The following is a 24,460-nucleotide window of genomic DNA, read 5'->3' as shown; positions in this document are numbered from 1 at the left end:
CACACACTCTGTCACATGACCATCAAGTCCTCAGAGTTTTCTGTTTTCATCCTACCCGTCACAGAACCAGCCTTGTTCTCCTACTCATTTCCACTAGAGTTAACCAATTAATCTACTGACTTGCATGTCTTTTAGATATGGGAAGAAAGCAGAGCATTTGCGGGTGGGGGGGGGAAACCTTGTAGGGAGAACTTGTAGAGAGGTCAGGATTGACCTTGAGTTACTGGTGCTGACAGCATCAGAGATCAGGATTGAATCTGTGTCACTAGGGCTGGAAGACACCATCATTATCTGCTGCTTCATTGAGTGTCCTTCATCTTAACTGATCATAGATGGAACATGGGGAGGTTTCATACACAATCAGAAACTGTGGATTGCTTGGAGAATTTGTGGCCTTTTTGTCTTCCTCAGTGATTATTCATCCCCTTCAGTGGAGGCTAGATGAAATAAGACCATAAGACATAGGAGCAGAATTAGCCAATTTGGCGTATCGAGTCTGCTCCCCATTTCACCATGGCTGATCAACTTCCCTCTGAACCCCATTCTCCTGACGTCTCCCTGAAACCATTTACGCCCTCACTAATCAAGAACCTATCAACCTCCGCCTTAAATACACCCAATGTCCTGGCCTCCACAGTCACCTGTGGCAACGAATTCCACAGATTCACCACCCTTTGACTAAAGAAATTGGCCCTCATCTGTAAATGGACATTCGTCTATCCTGGGGCTATGTCCTCTGGTCCTAAACTTCCCCACCATTGGAAACATTCTGTCCATGTCCACTCTATCTAGGCCTTTCAACATTCGATGGATTTTAATGAGATCCACCCTCATTCTTCTAAACTCCAGTAAGTACAGAACTAGAGCCGTCAACCACTCCTCACACAATAAGCCTTTCATTCCCAGAATCATTCTTGTGAACCTCTTCTGAATCGATTTCAAAGTTAGCACATCCTTTCTTAAGTAAGGTTACCAAAACTGCTCAGAGTACTCAGTGAGGCCTCACCAATGCATTATAAACCCTCAGTATTACATCCTCGTTTTTATATTCTGGTCTTCTCAAAATGAATACTAACATTGCATTTGCCTTCCTCACCACTGACTCAACCTTCAAATTAACCTTTAGGGGACCCTGTACGAGGACTCCCAAGTCCCCTTGCATCTTGGATTTTTGAATTCTCTTCTCATTTATAAAATAGTTTATGGTTTTATTGTTTTGTTCCTTCTACCAAAGTGCATGACTATACACTTTCTGACACTGTATTCCATCTGCCACTTCTTTGCCCATTCTCCTAATCCATCTTAGTCTTTCTGCAGCCTCCCTGCTTCCTCAACACTACCTACCCCTCAACCTATCTATGTATCGTCCACAAACTTATCAATTCTGTCATCCAAATCATTGACGTACAATATAAAAAGAAGTGGTCCCAACACTGATCCCTGCGGAACACTATTAGACACTGGCAGCCATCAGAAAAGGACCCCTTAATTCCCACTTTGCCTCCTGCTAATCAGCCAATGCTCTATCTATGCTAGTATTTTTCCTGTAATACCATGGGCTCTAATCTTGTTAAGCAACCTCATGTGTGGCACCTTGTCAAAGGCCTTCTGAAAATCAAAGTACACAACATCAACAAATTCTCCTTTGCCTATCCTGCTTGTTGTTTCTTCAAAGAATTTCATCATTTTCCCTTAAGGAAACTATTTTGATGTTGGTCTATTTTATCATGTTCCTCCGAGTATCCCAAAACCACATCCATAACAATTGACTCCAACATCTTCCCAACTGCTGAGGTTAGGCTAACTGGTCTATAATTTCCTTTCTTCTGCCTTCCTCTCTTCTTGAAGAGTGGAGTGACATTTGCAATTTTCCAGTCCTCTGAAACCATTCCAGAATACAGTGATTCTTGAAAGATCATTACTAATGCCTCCACAATCTCTTCAGCTACCTCTTTTAGAACCCTGGGTTGTCATCCATTAAGTCCAGGTGACTTATCTACCTACAGACATTTCAGTTTCCCAAGCACTTTCTCCCTAGTCATAGCAACTTCCAGCATACGGCTACTGTCCCGACATTCTTGAACTTCCAGTATACTGCTACTGTCTTCCACAGTGATACAAAATACTTACTCAGTTTGTCTACCATTACATTTTCCTCCATTGCTACATCTCCAGCATCATTTTCTAGCAGTACGATATCTACTCTCGCCTCTCTTTTATTCTATGTATCTGAAAAAACTTTTTGTATCCTCCTTGATCCTATCGGTTAGCTTACCTTCATATTTCATCGCTTCCCCCTTATGGCTTTTTAGTTGCCTTCTGTTGGTTTTTTAAAGTTTCCAGATCCTCTAACTTCTTACTAGTTTTGCTCCATTATAGGTCTGCTCTTTTTCTTGTTAGCTTTGACTTCCCTTGGTAGTCATGGTTGTATCATCCTGCCTTCTTCGTCTTTGAGTTGTAGCTATCCACCTCCTTCCAAATTGCTCCCAGAAACTCCAGCCATTGCTGCTCTGCCATTATTCCCCTTCCAACCAACTTAGGCCAGTTCCTCTCTCATGCCTCTGCAGATCCCTTTACTCCCTTTGTAATTGCAGTGGAGTAAGGGATCCCTCATCAAATCTGGTCCATTACACAATACCCAATCCAGAATAGCCTTTCCATTATTGGACTCAACCACAAGCTGCTCTACAAAGCCATCTTGAAGGCATTCTACAAATTCTCTTTTTTGGGATCCAGCACCAACCTGATTTTCCCAATCTACCTGCATATTGAAATTCCCCATGCCTATGGTAAAGTTGTTCTTTTGACATGCCTTTTCTATCTCCATTTGCAATTTGTATCTCATTTCCCTGCTGTGGTTCAGAGGCCTGTATGTAAGCCCATCAGTATCTTTTTATCCTTTCAATGTCTTAACTTTACCTGCAAGGATACTACATCTTCCAGTCCTATGTCACCTCTTTCTAAGGATTTGATTAGTTGGTTAGGAAATGTTGCATCCCAAAAGAGACCACACCCAGCAAATTCCTGCCAGCACTGTTTGCAGAAGCCCTTCAATGTCCCTCATGAAAAGAGAACATCCCTCTTGATGTGATTCACCAGCATCCCCAGGGACCTGTGTGAAAATATAGGACAACATCCTTGCCCTCAGGAATCATCTGTGTGGAGAAGCAAGCAGCACTATCCAGTAGCTAGAAGAGTGTTGATGCTGTTTCTTCACTTGTGTGTCCTTTAGAGCTGCCTGATGAAGTTGCATCAAACTATGAGACAGCGTGACAACAATATTGCATAACAACTCAATATTTTTAGAGCTTTTTAAAGCAACATTAAAGAAACATAGCTTGATGTTTTAATTCTAGATAAATTTCCTTCTCCCAACACTTGAATGCTCTCTGACATGCTTGCTTTTTAATGGTGTTCCTGTAATGAAGATCCCTGGCTGACTTTTGCTCTGTTCTCTGGCTAGGATTCCAAAGAGTCTAATTTTAGAGCTTTACTGATGCCTTGGCTGAGAGCTAATTCAGCACAAACTGACCTTGCAATTTTTCAAATTTAATAGCATGGTGTTGAACAGTGACATATACAAATTGGAGCCCAGTGTCGAATAGAGGTTGTCAAAACACGTTTTAATTGGAATTCACTGTAATTGATGCAAAGAGACTACTTTTCTGTCAAGGTAAGTCTGAAGGTGAAAGAAGAGTACATTAGCTTTTTATAGTTCCTACTCTGATATCTCTAATACTGGACAAAGTTTAGATTCCAGAATCAGAATTATTTATCACACGTACGTAGAAACATACCTGCACAGTGAAATGCATAGAATCGCAAACATGAGAAAATCTGCAGATGCTGGAAATACAAGCAACACACACAAAATGCTGGAGCGAAATGTGTAGCTTGTATTAACAGCTGACACACTCAAGGATGTGCTTGGACGCCCGTAAATGTCGCCACATATTCCGGCCACGATATAGCATGCCTACAATGCATAGCAGAACAACACAGAACACACCAAAACAGAGCACAGCAACAAAACAACAACAGCAAAACAAGCCCCTTGCAACCTTCCACAAACATACACAGTCCCCCAATCCCAGGACAGGCCATCTTCGGCCTCCAGTTCACTCGGACCCGCAGACATTCATCCTCTCCAGCCAGCTCGCAGGGATTTCCAAAATAAGACATAGTACAGTCGGCCCACTGAATCTGCTCCACTATTGGCTGATTTATTATCCCCCTCAACCCTGTTCTGCTGCCTTCTCCCTGTAACCTTTGACACGCTAAAGGAACGGATACCCCAAAGGAAACATTAAAGGAACCCCCAGTCTTTGATAGACATTGAAAGTGGCTGGGCAGGTAAAGAAATAGGTGAAAAAACACACACCCCTGGCTTTATAAGTAGAAGCACAGAGTACAGAGCAAGGACAACGTGATAAACCTTTATAAAACAATGTATATTATCCTCGTAAATGTAAACAATTTTCTTTCTGTCGGTGGAGATCCTTCATAATTTTATGTACTTTATCTGATCCATATTACAATCTCCTCTGTTCCAGTTTCTCCAATCTATCCACATAACTAAAGTTTATCATCCATGGAATCATTTTAATAAATCCCCTCTTCAGCCTCTTCCAAGTCTTAACATCTTTGCTAGATGCATTGCTCAGAATTTGACACAATACCCCAGTTGTAGCCAAAATGGTAGCTTTCAAAGAGGAACTGGATAAATATTTGGAAGGAAAATAAAACTGGAGTGCTGTAGAGAAAAGGCAATGGAATGGGATCAATTGTACAGTTCCTACAAAAAGCTGGCAACACCCATTGGGACAAACGATCCCCTTTCAAGTTATAATCTGTCTGTAGCTTGGTCTTCTCTGGTTCATGGTTCCTGTGGGTTCAGACCTTGGTCTGTCCAGTGCTCAGAGTGCAGCACACCACCATCATTCTGATAAAGAGACTTGACTCAAAGTGTAGACCATCCACCTGCTGCTTAACCCAGTTAGTTCCTCCAGTTATTCACATTTTGGACTTCCATTGTGGAGACAGGCTGACGATTACTGAAGGGTGATTCAGATCGGCCAAACCCTTCAACATGTCAATCGCTTGCTCAGTGACATGGTCAGTTGAAAGCTGGCTTTAGGCACACTGCTCCAGGGGTTTACTTTCGGGGTTACTGGGCAAGTATCATTAGCTATGTTTTAACTAGGTTTTCACTGATGGTGAGGAGAACACGAGGGTCAAGGAGGGTTAACTGCCATTGGATCAAAGCAGATGATCAGGAATGGACACCCACCATCAACCACACATTTACACTCATCCTACATTCTTTGTTCTCTCCACATTCTCATTAACAACCCCCTCCCCAGGTTCTACCACCAACGTACACATTAGGAGCAATTTACAATGACCAATTAACCCACCCATCCATACAACTTGGGAATGTGGGTGGAACTGGAGCATTCAGAGAAAGACCATAAACTCACAGACAGAACATGAAGCTCCAGACAGATGGCACCCAAGGTCAGGACTAAACCTGAGTCACTGCAATGCTTCCCTGCACTGCCCTAGAATCGGTATCAGAATCCAGTTTATTATCACTAACTTACATCATGAAATATTTTGTTTTGCGGCAGCTGTACAGTACAGGACATAAAAATTATACGATAAAAAAATAAGAAATCATGCAAAAGAGGTATAGTGAGGTGGTAATAAACACAAGAGATTCTGTAGGTGCTTGAAATCCAGAGGAACACACAAAATCACTGAAGGAAATCAGAAGTCAGGCAGCTTCTATGGAGAGAAATAAACAGGCGACTTTTTGGGCCAAGACACTTCCTCAGAATGTAGTCAGATAGTGTTCATGGGTTCATAGAACTTACAGAAATCGATGGTGGAGGGGGTGGAGCTGTTCCAAAAATGTTGAGCGTGGGTCTTCAGGCTCATATATATCCTCCTTGGTGGTACTAAGATCATAAAACTATAAGATATAGGAGCAGAATTAGGCCATTTGGCCCATTGAGTCTGCTCCACCATTTCATCATGGTTAATCCATTTTTCCTCTCAGCCCCAATCTCTTGCCTTCTCCCCATATCCTTTCATACCCTGACCAATCAAGAATCTATCAACCTCTGCCTTATATATCTAAAGGCTTGTCCTCCACAGCTGCCTGTGGCAAAGAATTCCACAGATTTACCACCTTCTAGCTAAAGAAATTCCTCATCATCTTCAGTCTAAAAGAACATCCCTCTCTTCCTCTGGTCTTAGCCTCTCCCATCATAGGACATATCCTCTGCACATCCACTCTATCAAGGTCTTGCACTATATGACAGGTTTCAATGGAATCCCCCCTCAATCTTCTGAATTCCAGTGAATACAGGCCCAGAGCCATCAGAGGCTTTTCAAATGACAAGCCATTCAATCCTGGAATCATTTTCGTGAACCTCCATTGAACCCTGTCCAGTTTCTGCACATCCTTTCTAAGATAAGGGGCCCAGACCTGCTCACAACACTCCAATTGAGGCCTCACCAGTTCTTTATAAAGTTTCAACATTACATCCTTGCTTTTATATTCTAGTCCTCTTGAAATGAATGCGACATTACATTTGCCTTCCTCACCACAGATTCAACGTACAAATTAGCCTTCAGGGAATCTTGCACAACCACTCCCAAGTCCCTTTGCATCTCAATTTTTTGGTATTTTCTCTCCATTTAAAAAACAGACAAACCCTTTCATTTCTTCTACCAAAGTGCATGACCATACACTTCCCACCACTGTTTTCCATCTACCCTTTCTTTGCCCATTCTCCTAATCTGTCTGTCCTTCTGTAGCCTCTCTACATCCTCAACACTACCTACCCCTCCAGCTATCTTCATATCATCTGCAAACTTTGCAACAAAGCTGTTAATTCCATCATCCAAATCATTGACATATAATGTAAGAAGAATCAGTCCCAACACAGACCCCTGAGGAACACCGCTAGTCACCAGCATCCAGTCAGAAAATGCTCCCTTTATTCACACTCTTTGTCTACTGCCAATCAGCCACTGCTTTATCCATGTTAAAATCTCCCCTGTAGTACCATGGGCTCGTAGCTTGTTAATCAGCCTTACATGTAGCACCTTGTCAAAGGGCTTCTGAAATTCCAAGTACACAACATCAACCAATTCTCCTTTGTCTATCTTGCCTGTTATTTTTTCCAAAGAGTTCCAACAGATTTGTCAGGCAAGATTTTCCCTTGAGGAAACCATGCTGACTTTGGCCTATTTTATCATGTGCCTCCAAGTACCCTGAGACCTCATCCTTAATAATTGACTCCAACATCTTTGCAACCACTGAGGTCAGACTAACTAGTGCATAGTTTCCTTTCTTCTGCCTTCAGCCACCTCTTTCAGAACCCTGGGATGTACACCATCTGGTCCAGGTGATTTATTTACCTTCAGACCTTTTAGTTTCCCAAGAATCTTCTCTGTAGTTATGGTAACTTCACACTCTTCATGCCCCCTGACACCAGGAACTTCCAGTGTCTTCCACAGTGAAGACTGATGCAACGTAATGAGAAGAGGGCATATCCTGGATGGTGAGGGTCTTTAATCAGGTTCCTATGTTTCATAATTGAAACTTTAATCTCTGAGCTTTAGCTTTCTTTCCTCTTTTTCTTGTGCGTGGTCCTACTTGGCAGTAGTTCCAGGTGAGTTGATAAGAAGAACTGGAGTGGAGTAGGGGTAATGAAGAGATCCATTTTAGATGGAATACATTGCCTGGATGTAAGGGTGAAAGTGGATTCAGTATTAACTTTCATAAGGGCAGTGAATAATATATCATTCTTCTCAGTCCCTCTGGATCGAGGATGACTTGTTTCCATTCTGGTTTGCTCGGTTCTGAGGTAAATGTTGAGGCCAATATGGAAACTGTTTTCTCTTCCACAGAAGGGACAGGAGATGACGAACGGGGAAGGAAACTGGATACTTTGTGAGGTGGTTATTAATGCTGGGCTTCTGCTTTGCACAACACGCAAGGAGTGTATCAGTCAGTGGACATTGGGTGTGATAGAATATACATAGAACATTATAACACTAGAGCCTCGTCAGCGTTGTGCTGAACTTTTAACCTATGTACAAGGGATGGGGTATACAAATAGAAGGCTGTCCAAGACCAATAATGGGTAGCAACAATTTACTTTTATATAATTCCTCTATTGCCAAAAAATCTCCCAAAGTGCTTCACAGAAGTATAATCAGACAAAATTTAACAAATAGGCATAAAAGGTGGTGTCAGAATAAGAAGAAACGGGATTTTTAAGAGATTTCAAAGGATGAAAGAGGGACAGCGAGGTTTAAGAGTGATTTCCAGAGTTTATTCCTTTGGAAGTTTGAAGGCATGGCTGCCGATAGTAGGCACGTGGAAATCAGGGTTGTTGGTGAGACCAAACTTGGAAGAATGCAGAGGGTTTTCCAACTAGAGATTGCAGAGGGGGGGCAAGGGTGGGGAAGAATGGGGATGCAGATGGAGAGGGGTTACAGAGGGATATAAAAAATCATACAAAATGTATATCAGTGAAAACTGGGTGATGCTTTAATAGAACTTAGCCTAAGGTTTAGATGTCCTCAGGATGACGAAGCATAGAATGAAGGAGCATTTGATAATATTCAAGACACAAAGGTATGGATGATAATTTCTGCGACAGATGTGCTGGGCATATACCAGCAGGAAGTGTGTTGACAAGATGTACACAAATTGCTCTTTGCCTTACTCTATCCCCCCACCCACTAGAGAGATGTGGAGGCCCTGTACAACTGGAGCCATGCCAGTAGGCTTATGGGGAGAGCAGGACTAAGGAGGTGCGGTGACTCCAGGCTGCAGGCCAAATCAAAAGTGAACTGGCCATTACCACGCGTCAACATATTCCAAAAGAAAACAAGAAAATTTGGGAAGAGTATTAACAGTGTAAGTACAATAGACCAGAATTTATCAAAACAGCAACATCAATGCAGAAAGCTGCTGGAGGTATTCAGCAGGTCATTAACCATGTTCATATTTCTGCAGGTGCTGCTTGACTAGCTGTGTTTGCAGTATTTACTGTTTCTATTCCCAAACATTAATAGGTAGTCACTTCAAGAACCACCCATTTGGATTTTTCCAAATTCTAACCACTCGGGACAGGTGAAATTGATATAAAGTACTGTATGTGCCATGAATTAAACTAGTGATTCTTTAAAGCAAGCTTTCATCCTACCAAATTTGTGTGCTGATTCCACCTCTGTCACATGTTCCATAAACAAAGCTCCATAAACGAATTTGAGGGCGAAGTACATTTGGTAATTAAGTCAAAGCTTTATTCCTGGAATTTATATTTCAATTCTAAGCATAAACAAATCTGATTTGGCATTTTGAAAGAATTTAAATAATCCTGCAGGATCTGCAATCTGGCTATGTGGACATTTTCAAAGGGATATTTTTGTAAAAATATTATTCCTTATTTTAGTTCAAAGAATAAAAATAATTCATTTGCTAAATAATATATGCTCCAATCTTTTTATCCTTAAATAGCTTTTAAAGAATATTTGAAAGATATGCATTCTGTTATATTAATAATCATAGACATTATAATGAATGCAAAATTCAAAATAATGTAAATATGTTAATAGAACAAGAAGAATTGAATAGGTAACATCTGTAATCCATTGCCAAAATATGGCTTCCTGGTTTCCATGACTGGAACTAAATATTTCTGGGTATTTTCTATGTTTAAGATAGAAAAGTGGTGTACCACTATTATTTATTTATTGACATACAGAACAGAACAGTCCCAACATATCAATGCAGTTATAAAGAAGGCAAGACAGCGACAATACTTCATTAGAAGTTTGAAGAGATCTGGTGTGTCAACAAATACACTCAAAAACTTCTAAAGATGTACCGTGGAGAGCATTCTGACAGGCTGCATCACTGTCTGGGACGGTGGGGAGAGGCTACTGCACAGGACCGAAAGAAGCTGCAGAGGGTTGTAGATTTAGTCGGCTCCATCTTGGGTACTAGCCTACAAAGTACCCAGGACATCTTCAAGGAGTGGTGTCTCAGAAAGGCAGTGTCCATGATTAAGGTACTTCAGCACCCAGGGCGCGCCCTTTTCTCACTGTTACCATCAGGTAGGAGATACAGAAGCCTGAAGGCACACACTCAGCAATTCCGGAACAACTTCTTCCCCCTCTGCCATCTGATTCCTAAATGGACATTGAATCTTTGGACACTACCTCTCTTCTTTAATATATATTATTTGGTTTTTTTGCACGATTTTAATATACTCAATATATGTATACTGTAATTGATTCACATATTTATTATTTTATTTATCTATTTTCTTCTATATTATGTATTGTATTGAAATGCTGCTGCTAAGTTAACAAATTTCACGACACATGCCTGTGATAATAAACCTGATTCTGATTTAAGCCAGGCCACCCAACAACCACCAATTTACCCCTAGACTAATCAAAGAAACATAGAAAACCTATAGCACAATACAGGCCCTTTGGCCCACAATGCTATGCTTTAGAAATTACCTAGGGTTACCCATACTCAATTTTTTAAGCTACATGTACCTATTCAAAAGTCTCTTAAAAGACCCTATTGTATCCGCCTCCACCACTGTCGCCGGCAGCCCATTCCATGAATTCGCCACACTCTATGTAAAAAAATTACCCCTGATATCTCCTCTGTACCTACTTCCAAGCACCTTAAAACTATGCCCTCTTGTGTTAGCCATTTCAGCCCCGGGAAAAAGCCTCTGACTATCCACACGATCAATGCCTCTCATCATCTTATACACCTCTATCAGGTCACTTCTCATCCTTCGTCGCTCCAAGGAGAAAAGGCCGAGTTCACTCAACCTATTCTCATAAGGCATACTCCCCACTCCAGGCAACATCCTTGTATATCTCCTTTGCACCCTTTCTATAGTTTCCACATCCTTCCTGTAATGAGGTGACCAGAACTGAGTACAGTATTCCAAGTGGGGTCTGACCAGGGTCCTATATAACTGTAACATTACCTTTCGGCTCTTGAACTCAATGTCATGGTTGAAGAAGGTCAATACACCGTATGCCTTCTTAACCACACAGTCAACCTGTGCAGCAGCTTTGAGTCCTATAGACCTAGACCCCAAGATCCCTCCGATCCTCCACACCACCAAGAGTCTTGCCATTAATACTACATTTTGCCATCATATTTGACCTACCAAAATGAACCATCTCACACTTACCTGGGTTAAACTCCATCTGCCACTTCTGAGCCCAGTTTTGCATCCTATCGATGTCCCACTGTAACCTCTGCCAGCCCTTCACACTATCCACAACACTCCCAACCTTTGTGTCTCAGCAAATTTACTAACCCATCCCTCCACTTCTTTATCCAGGTCACATAAAAATCATGAAGAGAAGGGGTCCAAGTACAGATCCCTGAAGCATACCACTGGTCACTAAACTCCATGCAAAATATGACCCTTCTACAACCTCTCTTTGCCTTCTGTGGGCAAGCCAATTCTGGATCATGGGACAATTTACAATGACCAATTAACCTACTAACCAGTGCATCTTTTGACTGTGAGAGGAAACCAGAGCACCCAGAGAAAACTCATGCATTCCATGGGGTGAATGTACAGACTTCTTTACAGATGATATTAGAATTGAACTCCAAAACTCAAGACGCCCTGAGCTGTAATAGTGTCGTGCTAACCACTATGTTACCATGGCACTCTATAAGGGAGGTCAGTGCAATACTGAGAAATGATCTTAGCTTGATGGAACATAAGAACTAGAATCAATTCAGGTTGAGCTGAGATATGACAAAGGGCAGAACACTCATCAGCAGGTGTAATTTACAGATACCCAACTAAGTTATAACACAGAATGTGCGATGAATTAAGGAATTAGAGGCCTATGTAACAGAAACAATGCAATAATCAAAGAAAACTTTAACTCACTTGAATGAATAAAATTTATTATAAGGAGGGAGAGGAATATTGAGAAATCAAGTAGGAGAGAGGCAATTTTGGAACTTGTTTTGTATGATGAGGAAAAACACAATCCCACAAGAAAATGAATGCAGGATAAGGTCACCTGGCCCCTCAGGCCTATCTACCATTCAATAAGATCATGGCTGATCTGTCCCAGGTTTCACCTGTGCTAGTTCCACATAGCCCTCAATTCCCCAACATTTCAAAATGAGTTTACTGATGAACTAGTTGTAAAGGTGCCTTTGGTGAAAGGTGGACCTTTATCCTGGACATTGAGTTATGTTGTTGTCATTAAGGGATGTGCTTCAAAGCAGAACTAGGATCTTAAATCAAATCTAAGAAAACCATGCAGACATGGGAGGAGAGTGGTTGTAAGGGCATCCAATACTTGAGAAATCTAAAGTACTGAAGTACTAAACAATAGTAGTTAACAGGTTACTGAAACCCACTTGCAACTTTGACAGGATAATCTGTAAACCTTCAGTTGATAGAAATAGGACCTATTATTCATTAGCAGATTTTGACAACTTGATTTCCACTGATTCTCCAAAATTGGTCACAATTCTGTTTTATGAATATTTTGTTTATATGTTTACGTTGGTTGATTATTTTTGAATATTCTATGAGCACTGCCATATTTGACAAGATCATTTGGCTACACCCTTGGTTCTGAGCAAAATGGTTTCAAGTCTCACTCCACCGAATTGAGCAGATGAATGTAGACTAGTACTTTACAGCAGTACTTTGCAAAGGTTATTTTGGTGAGATGTTATTATCATACCAGTTTGAATTTGACTCTTAAAATGAACTATACAATATATTAAATTGTACATTACGGATTGCAATTATTTGACATTGATGGGTAACTCTATCAATCCACAATTTAGTAACAAGATGTTTATAGCAGCCACCTGTATATTTAAACAGATTCTTTTAAAACTATCTGGATTTACCCTCAGATAAGCAAAACTGCCGTTCATGGTGAAAGCACAGTTTAATATCAGATGTACGACATCAGGCTAACAGGTTCATGTCGAACTTTATGGTTCAATCAAACTTTCTCCCATCTTTTACTCACCTAGATCTAACACTGTGGCCCGCTATTCACTTCTGCTTATATCATTGTCCAACCTCTCCTTAAAAACATCTGCAACATTTACTTAACTACTCTCTGTAATGATGAGTTCTACATTTGCACTGCTCAGGGAAAATGAGCTTCATCTGAGTTGCTGATTGGACCTTTTAGTGATAATTATACTAATGATTTCAAGTTATAAACATAAGAGATTCTGCAGATGCTGGAAATTCAGAGCAACACACACAAAATGCTGCAGCGACTTACTTGCTGATGTCCTCTAACATTTTGTATGATGTTGAGTTGTTTTTTTTCGCTGTTGAAGAATTCTCTGCACCAATATATTGAAGCACTTTAGAATTTTAACGGACCTTCATTGCGTCACAACTCGGATTTCTCTTCTCAGCCAAAAATAAAGCCAGTCTGTTCACCCTTTCTTGATGTGTATATTCCAGCATTTCTGTTTCTAACATTGTAAATCTTCTCTGGACCCACTCTAATTCCTCTATACCTTTTGTAATATGGTAACCAGGTGTGTTTGTGGCACAAGTAGTATCCAAGGTGATTTAGCAGAACTTTCTTAATTTACCTTTGGAAATAAGTTCAAAAACTTCACCATTTTTGAATAGCCTTGTGAACCCGGACAATAAGAATTAGAATCAACTCCAGGAAGACTTGTACCTTCCAAGTAATACATGACCTTGTTACACTTTGTATCATTTATCCATATTACACTTAATTTGCCAATTATATGTCCATTGTTTAAGTCTATTAATCAGTCTTGTTCATAATGTTGGTTTAAACAGGACGCATCAGCATCTGAAATGTGAGACAATTAACTATGCAATATATCCATTTCAGTATAGTAAGTACTTGCTTTACTGAAATAGCAGAACAAAATGTCAGTGCTACATTGCAAGTTCACTTTGATGAACTCTCATCTATCCAGTTTTATTAATGATATCAGCTGGGATTCTGTGGTTGTACTCCACTTCTGAGTCGTTACATACTGTAGGCTTTGAACAGATTACATAGGCTAAGACTTTAAGGCTTGATCTTGTTTACCCACCAGGTATTGGGACTTGACTCTATTTAATACATTAGGGATTCAGGGGCATTATTTATTCTCTATCCCTACTTGCACTCATGTAGTTAATGGAGATATGGCTTCTTCAACTTCTGCAGCCTATGTTTTAAAATAACACCCTGAATGACTTCAAATTCCTTTTATGATAGGAGGCCATTTGTCCCTTTGAATGCATGCCAGTTTCTATCACAATCCCATTCCGCACTTATTTCCCTGATACCATTCTCTCTCAGATGCTCAGGTGTCCCCTTTGATTCTCATGCCGTCAACCCAGCAGCCTGCACATCTTCAGGATGGGGGGGGGGGGAGGAACTGGAACATCTGGAGGAAAACTGCACAGTTACAGAGAGAAGATGCAAACTTCACAGAGACCACACTGGTGGTCAAGAACCAATCTTGGTCAAAAGAGCCATGAGGCAGCAGCACTACCCACTGCACCACTACTTCCAGGGATTTTGACCACTTATTCTCAGGTCCTGATGGTGCAAGAAATGAATGTAAAGATGTACTTAAAGCAGCCTTCGTGTTTAATAGGGTAAAGAGTGGAAGTCTGAGAAGTGTTGCTGAAGAATCCATAAAACACAGGAGCAGAATTAGGCCATTTGGTCCATTGAGTCTGCTCCTCCATTCAGACATGGCTGATTCATTACCTCTCTCATCTCCATTCTCTTGACTTCTCCCCGTAACCTATGACACCCTTAACAATCAAGAAGCTATCAACCTCCACTTGAAATATACTCAATGACTTGGCCTCCACAGCCGTCTCTGGTAATGAATTCACCATCCTCTAGCTAAAGAAATTCATCCTTATCGCTGTACTGAAGTGATGTCCTTAGTGAATTTCTGCGTGCAAATTCTAATGGCACACCTCACAACTATGGCAGGTTCGATTGGTAAAGTGTATCAGGACTCATTGTTCTGCTCTTAACAACTATCCAAAGCCAGCAGCTGTAAAATGATGCTTTTATTGGATATGAAATAGGGCACTGTGTTTTATCTGCCTTTCCTGCTGATCAGAAATTCTGACGGCTTAAAGCTGGAAAGAAGCAGAAGAGCATTTCAAAATTTGTGTGCAATGTGCAATATAATATTGTTAGTTTTTCCTGTTCATGCAATAACACGAAGATATCTTTACAATAAAAACTGAGCTATTTAATAATCTGTTCTGGAATCTATGGGATGAAATAAATGCAATTCCAGTCACAGACTTATCATACAATTAAAGAGAACAAAATATGGAGTAAACCATTCTTAAATAAGGCAATGTGCTTTACTTTAATATCTTTAACATTTTGTTTGCCTGCAGTTTGGCACAATTTAATCCTATTGAATCATGAATGTATTATTCCGTGCCTATATACAAGGCTTTCTTTCAGTCAGTTTTTAAACGGTCTTGCTCTTGATGTTTGCTTCTCGAATTTAAATAGGCTGCTATTAAGTCCGAGTTCTGATACATCAGTGCCCCCGTTAGTGTAAGCCCGATACCAGCATAGCCTAACACAGTCATCTCGCTGCCAAAGAGGACCTGTGAAATGACGAGGTTTCCAACCATGTTGAGATTTCCCACAACATGCAGAGTGACAGCAGAGGTAAGTGTGGTGACACAGAAGCTTGCCAAGTTGTACAGTACAGAGCCCAGGCAGCTAAGAAGAATAAAAATCCAAAGTCTGTTGTCATACTTAATGGACGGCTCCCATACCGTGCCGCTTTCCAGCAGAAATGCAGCTGAAATAAGGATACAGAAGCTTGGTATGGACATCAAGTAGAGCAGGATGATAGAGTTGATCTTTTCTTCCTGAAGCAGAATACCTTAAAAAGAAAGATGGCCATGAGTACTGTAATATTAGGCTCTGTTTTGAATAAATGATTGAAAACATAAAAAAGAATATTACATGAAAACATTAGAATATTACATATAGAGGCATAGGCAAACCTGAGGCGAGGAACAGAATTAGGAGTTAGAAATAAATATAGGCAGAACGAAAGAAACAGAGGAACAGGCAAAAAAAGATGGTTATAATTGTTATTTAAAACTAACTTTTGTAGCATTTTCAGAACTCTGCTATTAAACCAACTTTACAATCTCATTTCAAATGCATTTGAACAGTTTCAAAAATGTGATTCCAAAAGATGAAGAGATTCCAATTTAAACAACTTAAATCCAACAGTGGTTTTGCATTAAGTAATTTTTCCATAGTAACCAATGCAACATATTAGATGTTACACAGTCGCATGTTTCCACAAATTATATAAAATGTACATGGAATAGTCACTGTCTCCATACTCAATACACCTAAATTTGCAGTACAACTATGAAATATTTTATTCAATACAGTAACCATAACACTGTATTGTGCAGTTATATAGAGGCTGGAATCCTGCCCAAAACACCAACAATATAACTTTATACAAAACTCTTTTTTTTAAATGTCTCCCAACAGTGAATCGTCCTGAATAATATTCACCAGTGATGGAACCGACTGAACAATTTTAAAAGCAGGCTTTAGAAAGAAGGTTTTGGAAATAGGCTGAGGTTATGTTGGTTAACTGTTACCAACTGAATTTAGGGCTCAGTTTATAACAGCTTCTCTCCCTGTTCTCATTAGTCTGAGGAAATGGAGAAAATATGGAAGGCTATTGGTTACGCAGCAACAGCAATTATTTACGATGGAAATTTAGATTACTACTTTACCTAAATGTTGCTTTATGCCCGATGAAGAATGATCTCTGGATAATCTCTCTCAATCAAAGATGCTGAGTTCAATTCACTGGCAATCTCTCCAAGGTATTAGTGGCATCCATGTAATAATTTTTTAAATAAATGACATTGCTCTCAGGTGATCATCCGCGCTTATGAAAATAAAAAGTAATTTGTTTTAAAGAATGTGCAAATGAGTGTGCTCTAAATATATCTGCTCCATATCAAATCTCTGCATCAGTTTCAGTATTGCCTTGGGGAAAGTGACCTTCAGATAACTAGTGAATACACAGAATAATGGTCTATGCACAAGCTGGTAAAACTGCAGAAGCCCAATGTCTAACACATGTTAAACAGGTTGAAAAAGAAATACATAACCAAGTAGGCATTGCAAACTCAGTATGTCCATTCAGATCTTCATGGTGTTAACTATCAACACTCCGTACTGAGGAGAAATGGACTGATATAGCAGTGGTCAGTATTTCAAAATCAGGGGCAATATTACTGTACTTCTTTAACATTTCCAATATGTTACTCTCCATTTTTCAGAAAATAACTACGTTTTGCTATATATTTTACCACAATCCAGAATTTGTTGGGAAAATAATGGCAAGAATAATGTGCATGCTATCATCAGCATGTAAATAATTCACTAATCTGTAGTGGGAACGAAATACACTGTGAATTGCAGATTGCTCCAAGTTGCCAGACAATTTGCACTTAGTATTATTTAATTTCTGTATTTATTTTTCTCTCTGTTGGCACAGTTTGTCTTCTTTTGCACATTGGTTCGTCAATCTTTGCATGTAATTTTTCATTGATTCTATTGTATTTCTTTGTTCTACTGTGAATGTCTGCAAGAAAATGAATCTCAGGGTAGTGTATGGTAACATAGATGCACTTTGACAATAAACTTACTTTCAATTCTTAAATTTAAAACTTCCAGTTTCCAGAAACTGTTGCATTTGCACTGTTAGAACAATTACACGTGGCATAAACTGATAACACTGATAATGAGATACATGTTACACAAAGCCACTCAAACTCCCTTGCTTTGGAGGGAGATAAATGAAAGCGACATTCATTTAATGTTAAATTTTTACTGAATGCCAAGTGTTGCTTAATAGTAATTATATCAGTTCAATGGATCCAAATGTCAGGAATAGTAACCTCAAGATTATTGTTAAAACCATACCTTACTTTTACTGCAACTAAATTAAGTCCAATTAACCCTACTTTCTTTTAAAGTATTCCTTTTATCCTCTGACCAATGAATAAGGATAATAGGGTGACTGAGAATAATTCAGGCGACACAGGGTTATTTGTTACAAAGAATAAAGAAGCATTGTAAAGAAAGGATGAGGCAACTGTGGTTGACAAGGGAAATCAAAGGCAGCAGAAGAGGATATACATTACAGGAAACAAAAGGATTAGGAAGCTTTTAAAAGCAATAGAAGGCAACTAAAAAACAATAAGGGGAGAAAAGATGAAATACGCAGGTAACCTAGCAAATAATATAAAAGAGAATATCAGAAGTTTTTTCAGATATATAAAGAGTAAAAATGAAGCAAGATTGGACATTGGACTACTGAAAGATGGCGCTGGAGATGTAGTAATGGGGAACTAAGAAATGGTGCGCCAACTGACTAAGTATTTTGCATCAGTTTTCACTGTGGAATATACGAGCAACATGCAGAAATTCAAGAGTCAGGGGGCAGAAGTGAGTGTAGTCACTTATATTAAGGAAGGAGTGTTTGGGAAGCTGAAAGTCCTGAAGGTAAAAAAGTCAGATGGACTATGCTCCAGGGTCCTGAAAGAGGAAGTTGAGGGGATTGTGGTGGCATTAGCATTAATCTGTCAAGAATCACTAGTCAGAAATGGAAAATTGCAAATGTCATTACACCCTTTAAGAAAGGAGGGATGCAAAAGACAAAATCATAGGCAGGTTAGCCTGACTTCAGTGGTTGATAAGATTTTAGAATTTTTTTTATTAAGGGTGAGATTTTAGTGTGCTTGGAAGCACATGATAAAAGAGGCTGAAGTCAGGGAAGATCTTGTTGACAGATCTGTTGGAATCCTTTGTCAAAGGCCTTCTGAAAATTCAAGCAAATTATATCTTTTGACTTCCTCACAGCGCTGCACATGAGGCTGCTAAACAAGATAGGAGCCCATGGTATTACAGGAAAGGTACCAGTGTGTATGTAAGATTGGCTGACTGGCAGGAGGCAAACAGCGGGAATAAAGGGGGCCTTTTCCAGTTGGCTGCCTTTGTCTATTGGTGTTTTGCAGGGGCCAGTGTTTGGTTCACTACTTTACATGTTATAATAATCTGGATGGCAGAATTAATGGCTTTGTGTCCAAGTTTTCAGATAATACAAAGGTAAGTAAAGGGGCAAGTGGTGTTGAGGAAGCAGGGTGTCTTCAGAAGAACTTGGACAGGTTGGGAGAATGGATAAAGAAGTGGCTGATGGATACAATGTAGGGAAGTGTATGGTCATGCACTTCGGTATAAAGAATAAAGGCATAGAAGACTATTTTCTAAATGGGGCCAGAATTCTAATATCAGAGGTGCAAAGGGACTTGCAAGTCCTAGCGCAGGATTCCCTAAAGGTTAAATCGGAGGTTGAGTCAGCAGTAAGGAAGGCAAAGGCACTGTCAGCATTCATTTTGAGAGGACTATAAGCAAGAATGGAATGCTGAGGATTTATAAGCCATTGGTCAGACTACATTTGGAGTATTGTGAGTAGTTTTGAACCTCTTATCTAAGGAAGGATGTGCTGGCGTTGCAGAGGGCTCAGAGGAGGTTTATGAGAGTAATTCCAGGGATGAAAAGTTAATGTATGAGGAGCATTTGATGGTTCTGGCCTGTACTCGCTGGAGTTTAGAAAGATAAGGATTGGGGGAGGGGGGAATCTTACTGAAACCTACCAAATACTGAAAGGTCTGGACAGAGGAGAGGATGTTTCCAATAATGGGAGAGTCTAGGAGCAGAGGGCACAGCCTCAGAATAAAAGAATATCCATTTAAAAGTGCAACAAGTAGTAATTTCTTTAGTCAGAGGATGTGAATCTGTGGAATTCACTGCCACAGATAACCCTCAAGGCCAACTCATTGGGTATATTTAAAGCTGACTGCGTTAGGTTCTTGATTAGTAAGGATGTCAAAGGTAATGGGGAGAAGGCAGGAGAATGGGGAATGAGGAAAAAAATAAATCAGCCACGATTGAATGGCAGATCAGACTCGATGGGCAACATGGGCCAATTCTGCTCCTATGTCTTATAGTTAATGAGATTAACAGTGGAATTATTTTAAATCATTAATATTTCACACTGGTAAAAGTTTCTATGGAATTAACAGCTACAAGTAAATATCATATGCACTGTTTATCTGAATGGAGTCGAGAACCCTGGTACCCTCCAGTGTAGTTCAGCAAGATGTGTTATAAAAGTATGTGGCTCTATATCAGATTAAAGTTTACAGTAAAGAAAAAAAACTCACTATCTATAAAATCAAACTGCATGAACCTCTGGCACCCATAACTACAAAGCAACCATTCAGTTTGTTCGTTAGTTTTCTTCATCCAGTAATTTTCTATTTTTCTTTATATTTTGTATTCAAGTCAAATTACACACATGCCATTCTCTAATTTCAATTTTCTCTACCCACATACTCATCTAAAATGATCTCAGATTAAGTTATAATGACAGTTCCTATTCCATTTTTATGATAACATCGTATATTTTAAATGCTCAAAGGTCACTTAAATCGTTGTCTTTAATAATTTCTGTCCCACTTTATTTATCCCTCAGCAAAGGATACTTTTCCTGCATCCCTTCCTGACACCACCAACAGCAGCTCCTGTAGAGTGAAAACCTGAGTGTCTCTTAGTTTATTTTTGTCAGAGAACTAATGATGGAGAAAATTTAAGTTTTATATTAAGTTGAACATAGCAGAATACTATAAGATGTTCTCCTTGTTTCTTTATACAATAAATCTACCTTAAATTGCCTAACAATTTTATGATAAATCTGTGTTTTATTCCTCCAATACAGACTACATTCCTCGAATGTCACAAGCACATTCATACAATGGATATAAAAGACAAAGTAGTGGAAAATGTTATAATTAAAATCTAATCTTAGGTGGACTTTTCTTCTGAATGACATATTTGCTGGACCAAAAGATGATAACTATTAGATTTTTCAATCTCTTAAATATATTAAGTTGCATTTACTCATATGACAATATTACTCTAAAGTAATGACCTTATAGTCTTACAGCTTCAGCATATAATTTGAATATTATAAAACATTTCTAAACTGAATAATTCTTGCTTTTGATTTTAATCCAATGATCCCTTCTATCATATTGCAACATTCAGGTATTGGGTTAGAACAGGAACTGTGAGTCTCTTTAACAATAATCACACAACTGACATGCAGGTGAAGAACCATCAGCTAGGTAAGGGGTTACAGAAGAAAGCCAACCCCTGCAGATAGCTTTTTCAGAATCTGTTGGTAATTTTGAGAGAAACAGGGGAAAATAAGTCAACATTGCCCTATTCATATCCTGTCATTATTGTAATACCACATTATAGTACATTTAACAGATGTTAAACAGCAAATACAAGGGCAGAATTAATGATCTCAGCTCTTATGAGCACATTTCAGGAACTTTCATCACAAAGTTACTGGGGACTTTATTTATATCTTTCAGCCCTGGCATCATGTACACAAGTTAAACGGAGATCTGAATCTTAAGGGCCCTGGGTCAATGCTGATGCACAGGCCTTGCCTGCCATGATCAAGGCTCCCTGACCCTTGTTTATTTTCATTGCATGACACACTCATCAAAACCTCTCTGAGTACATGCACAAGTTCATCATCAAGAGACATCATGCCAATTAGAGAGCAAATATGCCTTTCATTTAACTCTCATATTCAATATATTTCTTGCAATTTGATTTTTTTGTCCTGTAGGAGATTCTTTGTATATGTCAAAGGTATAAATTTCAGGAGATCCAGAACTCCCATGCCACTTAATACTGAGGTTTGGATAAATTTCCTTTAAAATTAATTTTTTAGAACTTTTATGCTCATTAGCAGTTTTCCTCCACTCAGTCTCCAAAGTTAATTTCAGGGTCACTCCAGGAGAAGAGTTAATAGCCAATCTCATGATGGTGTTGTATTTGAGACAAATTGAATAAAAGTGTCAAGTTTCATGAAGGCTCTTGTTGAATCACTTTGACTTATCATACAAAAACGTTCAAGTGGTCACTTACATTGTTGTTGTTTGTTGAAAACTAAATTTAACATTTCCAACTACCACATGGGTATTTGGACAATCTCTGAATTGCTGATGCTGCTCCTTTATTCACCTAAATAGCAGCTGTGTTCATATAAACTCAGAGTAAATTTCAATGATTATGATATGGAAAAGTAATGGAGTTGGAAGTTGAGGGTCTAAACTGGTATTTAACAATATACAGCAACCCTAACCCTCAACCAACAGCAATAAAAATGTCCATAATCTGCCAGGTAGGTCAGTAGAGAAACAGACTAAATGAAGGATCTTGCCCAAAATATTAATTGTTTATTCCTTTCCTTCAATGATAACTAAGTTCCACCAGCATTTTGTGTGTGTTGCTCTGGATTTTCATAATTTGCAGGATCTCTTGTGACTAATATATCACCAAAAATCAAAAAGCAAAAAAAAAGCAGATGCTAGAGTTTGAAAATAGTAAATACTGGAAAATTAGCAGGTCAAGGAGCATGTGACGGGACAGAAATAAATATCTGTTGTCAGAACTCTAACCCATTTCTCTCCCAATTGATGTTGCGTAATTGAGTATTTCTCGCATTTTCAGTTTGTATCACGGGTAACTTTTCTTATGTTAACTCCTCATTCCTGTGACTCATGTGACTCTATTGTTCTGCAATCACTGTGTCACAATGGGATTGGCAGATGCGCTTCATGCTCTCATCTAAACCCCACTGTGCTTATTCATTGTTACTAAGTTAGAGCTAAATTATTTTCTGGTGCCACCATTCAGTACTTATTAGCCTACCTCACCTTAATTCAACATTCTTCTCAGGGCGACAGACATAAATCAACACTCCTTCTGTCATAACAACAAGCACCCGCCCACCTTACCTAACTTAACAAATAAAATCGCTCAGAAACCCAACTCACTTTGTTGGATGGATTTTACTCCTCTCAGCATGGTGGCAGCAAAAATGTAGAAGCATCCTTTGTGATCAAACTGTACCTCGCCAAGAAGACTGAATGAAGCTCCAAGACAGATGGGCATCATGGCAGTGTACTTAAGAATGTGATGGTGCTTTCCCAAGAAGAGCTTTGAGATAGCAATGGTAAAGAGAGGGGTGGTGGTGGAGATCACTTGAGCAAAGGAGACCTGCACACAATTTAATCCCATGTTCCCAAAAGCAATGGTGGCACAGAATGTAAGGCTCAGCAGAAACACCTTGACTTTAGCAGCGGTAGGGAGGAGGCTGATTTCTTTAATTTTCAGATTTACGAATCCCATTCGGATCAAAACATAGTCGACAACAATCGCCGTGAGCATGTGAAGAGCCGACAACAGGAGCGGGTAACGAAAATTATACACAGCGAAGATGCATTTGTTGAGGCTGGTTATGGTAGTTCCCGTGGCCAAAAGCACGACGACCGCAGCGAACGTGTGTAGCATCTGCCTCTTCTTTGGGGTCTCTCCGGTTGCTTTATCGGATATTGGTGGAGGGAACTCCGGGAATACATCAGTAGTTGTCATGGTAACTCCATCTTTGGGTCAATTTCCCCCCGTGTCCTCTAACGCTCGCCGGCGTTGTTCAGGGTGGAAACTAAACGCGGGATGGTGTGTATCTCCTGCCATAAGTCCTGTCCATTTCAGCAGCTTGGTCCTTGTTGGTAGATCACTGCCCATTGAACATCACTTTTTTTTTCTGCGAATAGATGAATTACTCCTACTTCATAGGTAATGGAAAAGCATAAATTATTTTGAAAGGTGGGAGAGCAGCGATTTCTGAATTCACCACGCCTTGCTGTAACTGGATGCTGTTGGCGTTTCCGATGAATCACTGTGCTACTTGTAACGTACTTCTAACCCATTGGCTTCGCTCATTTGCGCCGTCTCCGCAATGCTTGCAGCCCTGCCCGGTCCAATGAAGCAGTGCGAGGGCAGAGCTCCGCAGGATCACAATTCAGACGTCACTTTTCCAAATTTAGTTTGATGATACTGCTCTCGTCCCCGGGTGCTTTCTAAAATAAAACTCCAAACACCATGCAAGCTATCATCCTTTACTGAATTAACCACGAAAAATAACAGTACATTTATTCTTGTTTCAGAATGACGACAGTAACGCGTCGTCCTCCAATTTATGACGGCGAAATATTGTAATTAATGCGCATGTAAAACGCCAGCCTTGGCTTGCAGCGCACTGTACCCTCTCACGTGATATTTACAATCCTATTTACTCCTTCCCCCTTACACAGTCAAATGTTACAATACATAACGACGCCCGTCGCTAGGCAGCGTACAACAACAGTTCTGTTCTGTCAACATGAAAATGTTA

The 24,460-nt window shown here is 39.7% G+C and overlaps 2 protein-coding genes across 2 annotated transcripts in view; both read right to left on the bottom strand.

Moving 5' to 3' along the window:
- Positions 1-24,460, bottom strand: part of LOC140190788 (synergin gamma-like) — a 62,194-nt gene that overhangs the window by 23,537 nt on the left and 14,197 nt on the right. The window lies entirely within an intron of this gene.
- On the bottom strand, positions 15,069-24,231 carry slc35e4 (solute carrier family 35 member E4). Its single transcript, XM_072247620.1, has 2 exons — positions 23,061-24,231; positions 15,069-15,979 (listed from the first exon to the last, which is right to left on the bottom strand). Exons 1-2 carry the CDS (start codon positions 23,656-23,658, stop codon positions 15,543-15,545), a joined length of 1,035 nt encoding a protein of 344 aa, XP_072103721.1. The 5' UTR covers positions 23,659-24,231; the 3' UTR covers positions 15,069-15,542.

This window comes from Mobula birostris, chromosome 31 (assembly GCF_030028105.1).
Source record: "Mobula birostris isolate sMobBir1 chromosome 31, sMobBir1.hap1, whole genome shotgun sequence".
In the NCBI taxonomy this organism is placed as follows: Eukaryota; Metazoa; Chordata; class Chondrichthyes; order Myliobatiformes; family Myliobatidae; genus Mobula; species Mobula birostris.
This window is presented reverse-complemented; position numbering and strand designations above follow the sequence as displayed.

What these genes read in the sequence shown, in the direction of transcription:
- slc35e4 (XM_072247620.1), bottom strand. Translation starts at nt 23,658, where the DNA reads ATGACAACTACTGATGTATTCCCGGAGTTCCCTCCACCAATATCCGAT. An exon ending in AGTAAAATCCATCCAACAAA is followed by an intron (nt 15,980 to 23,060) that starts GTGAGTTGGGTT and finishes TTTCTTTTTAAG; the next exon opens with GTATTCTGCTTCAGGAAGAA.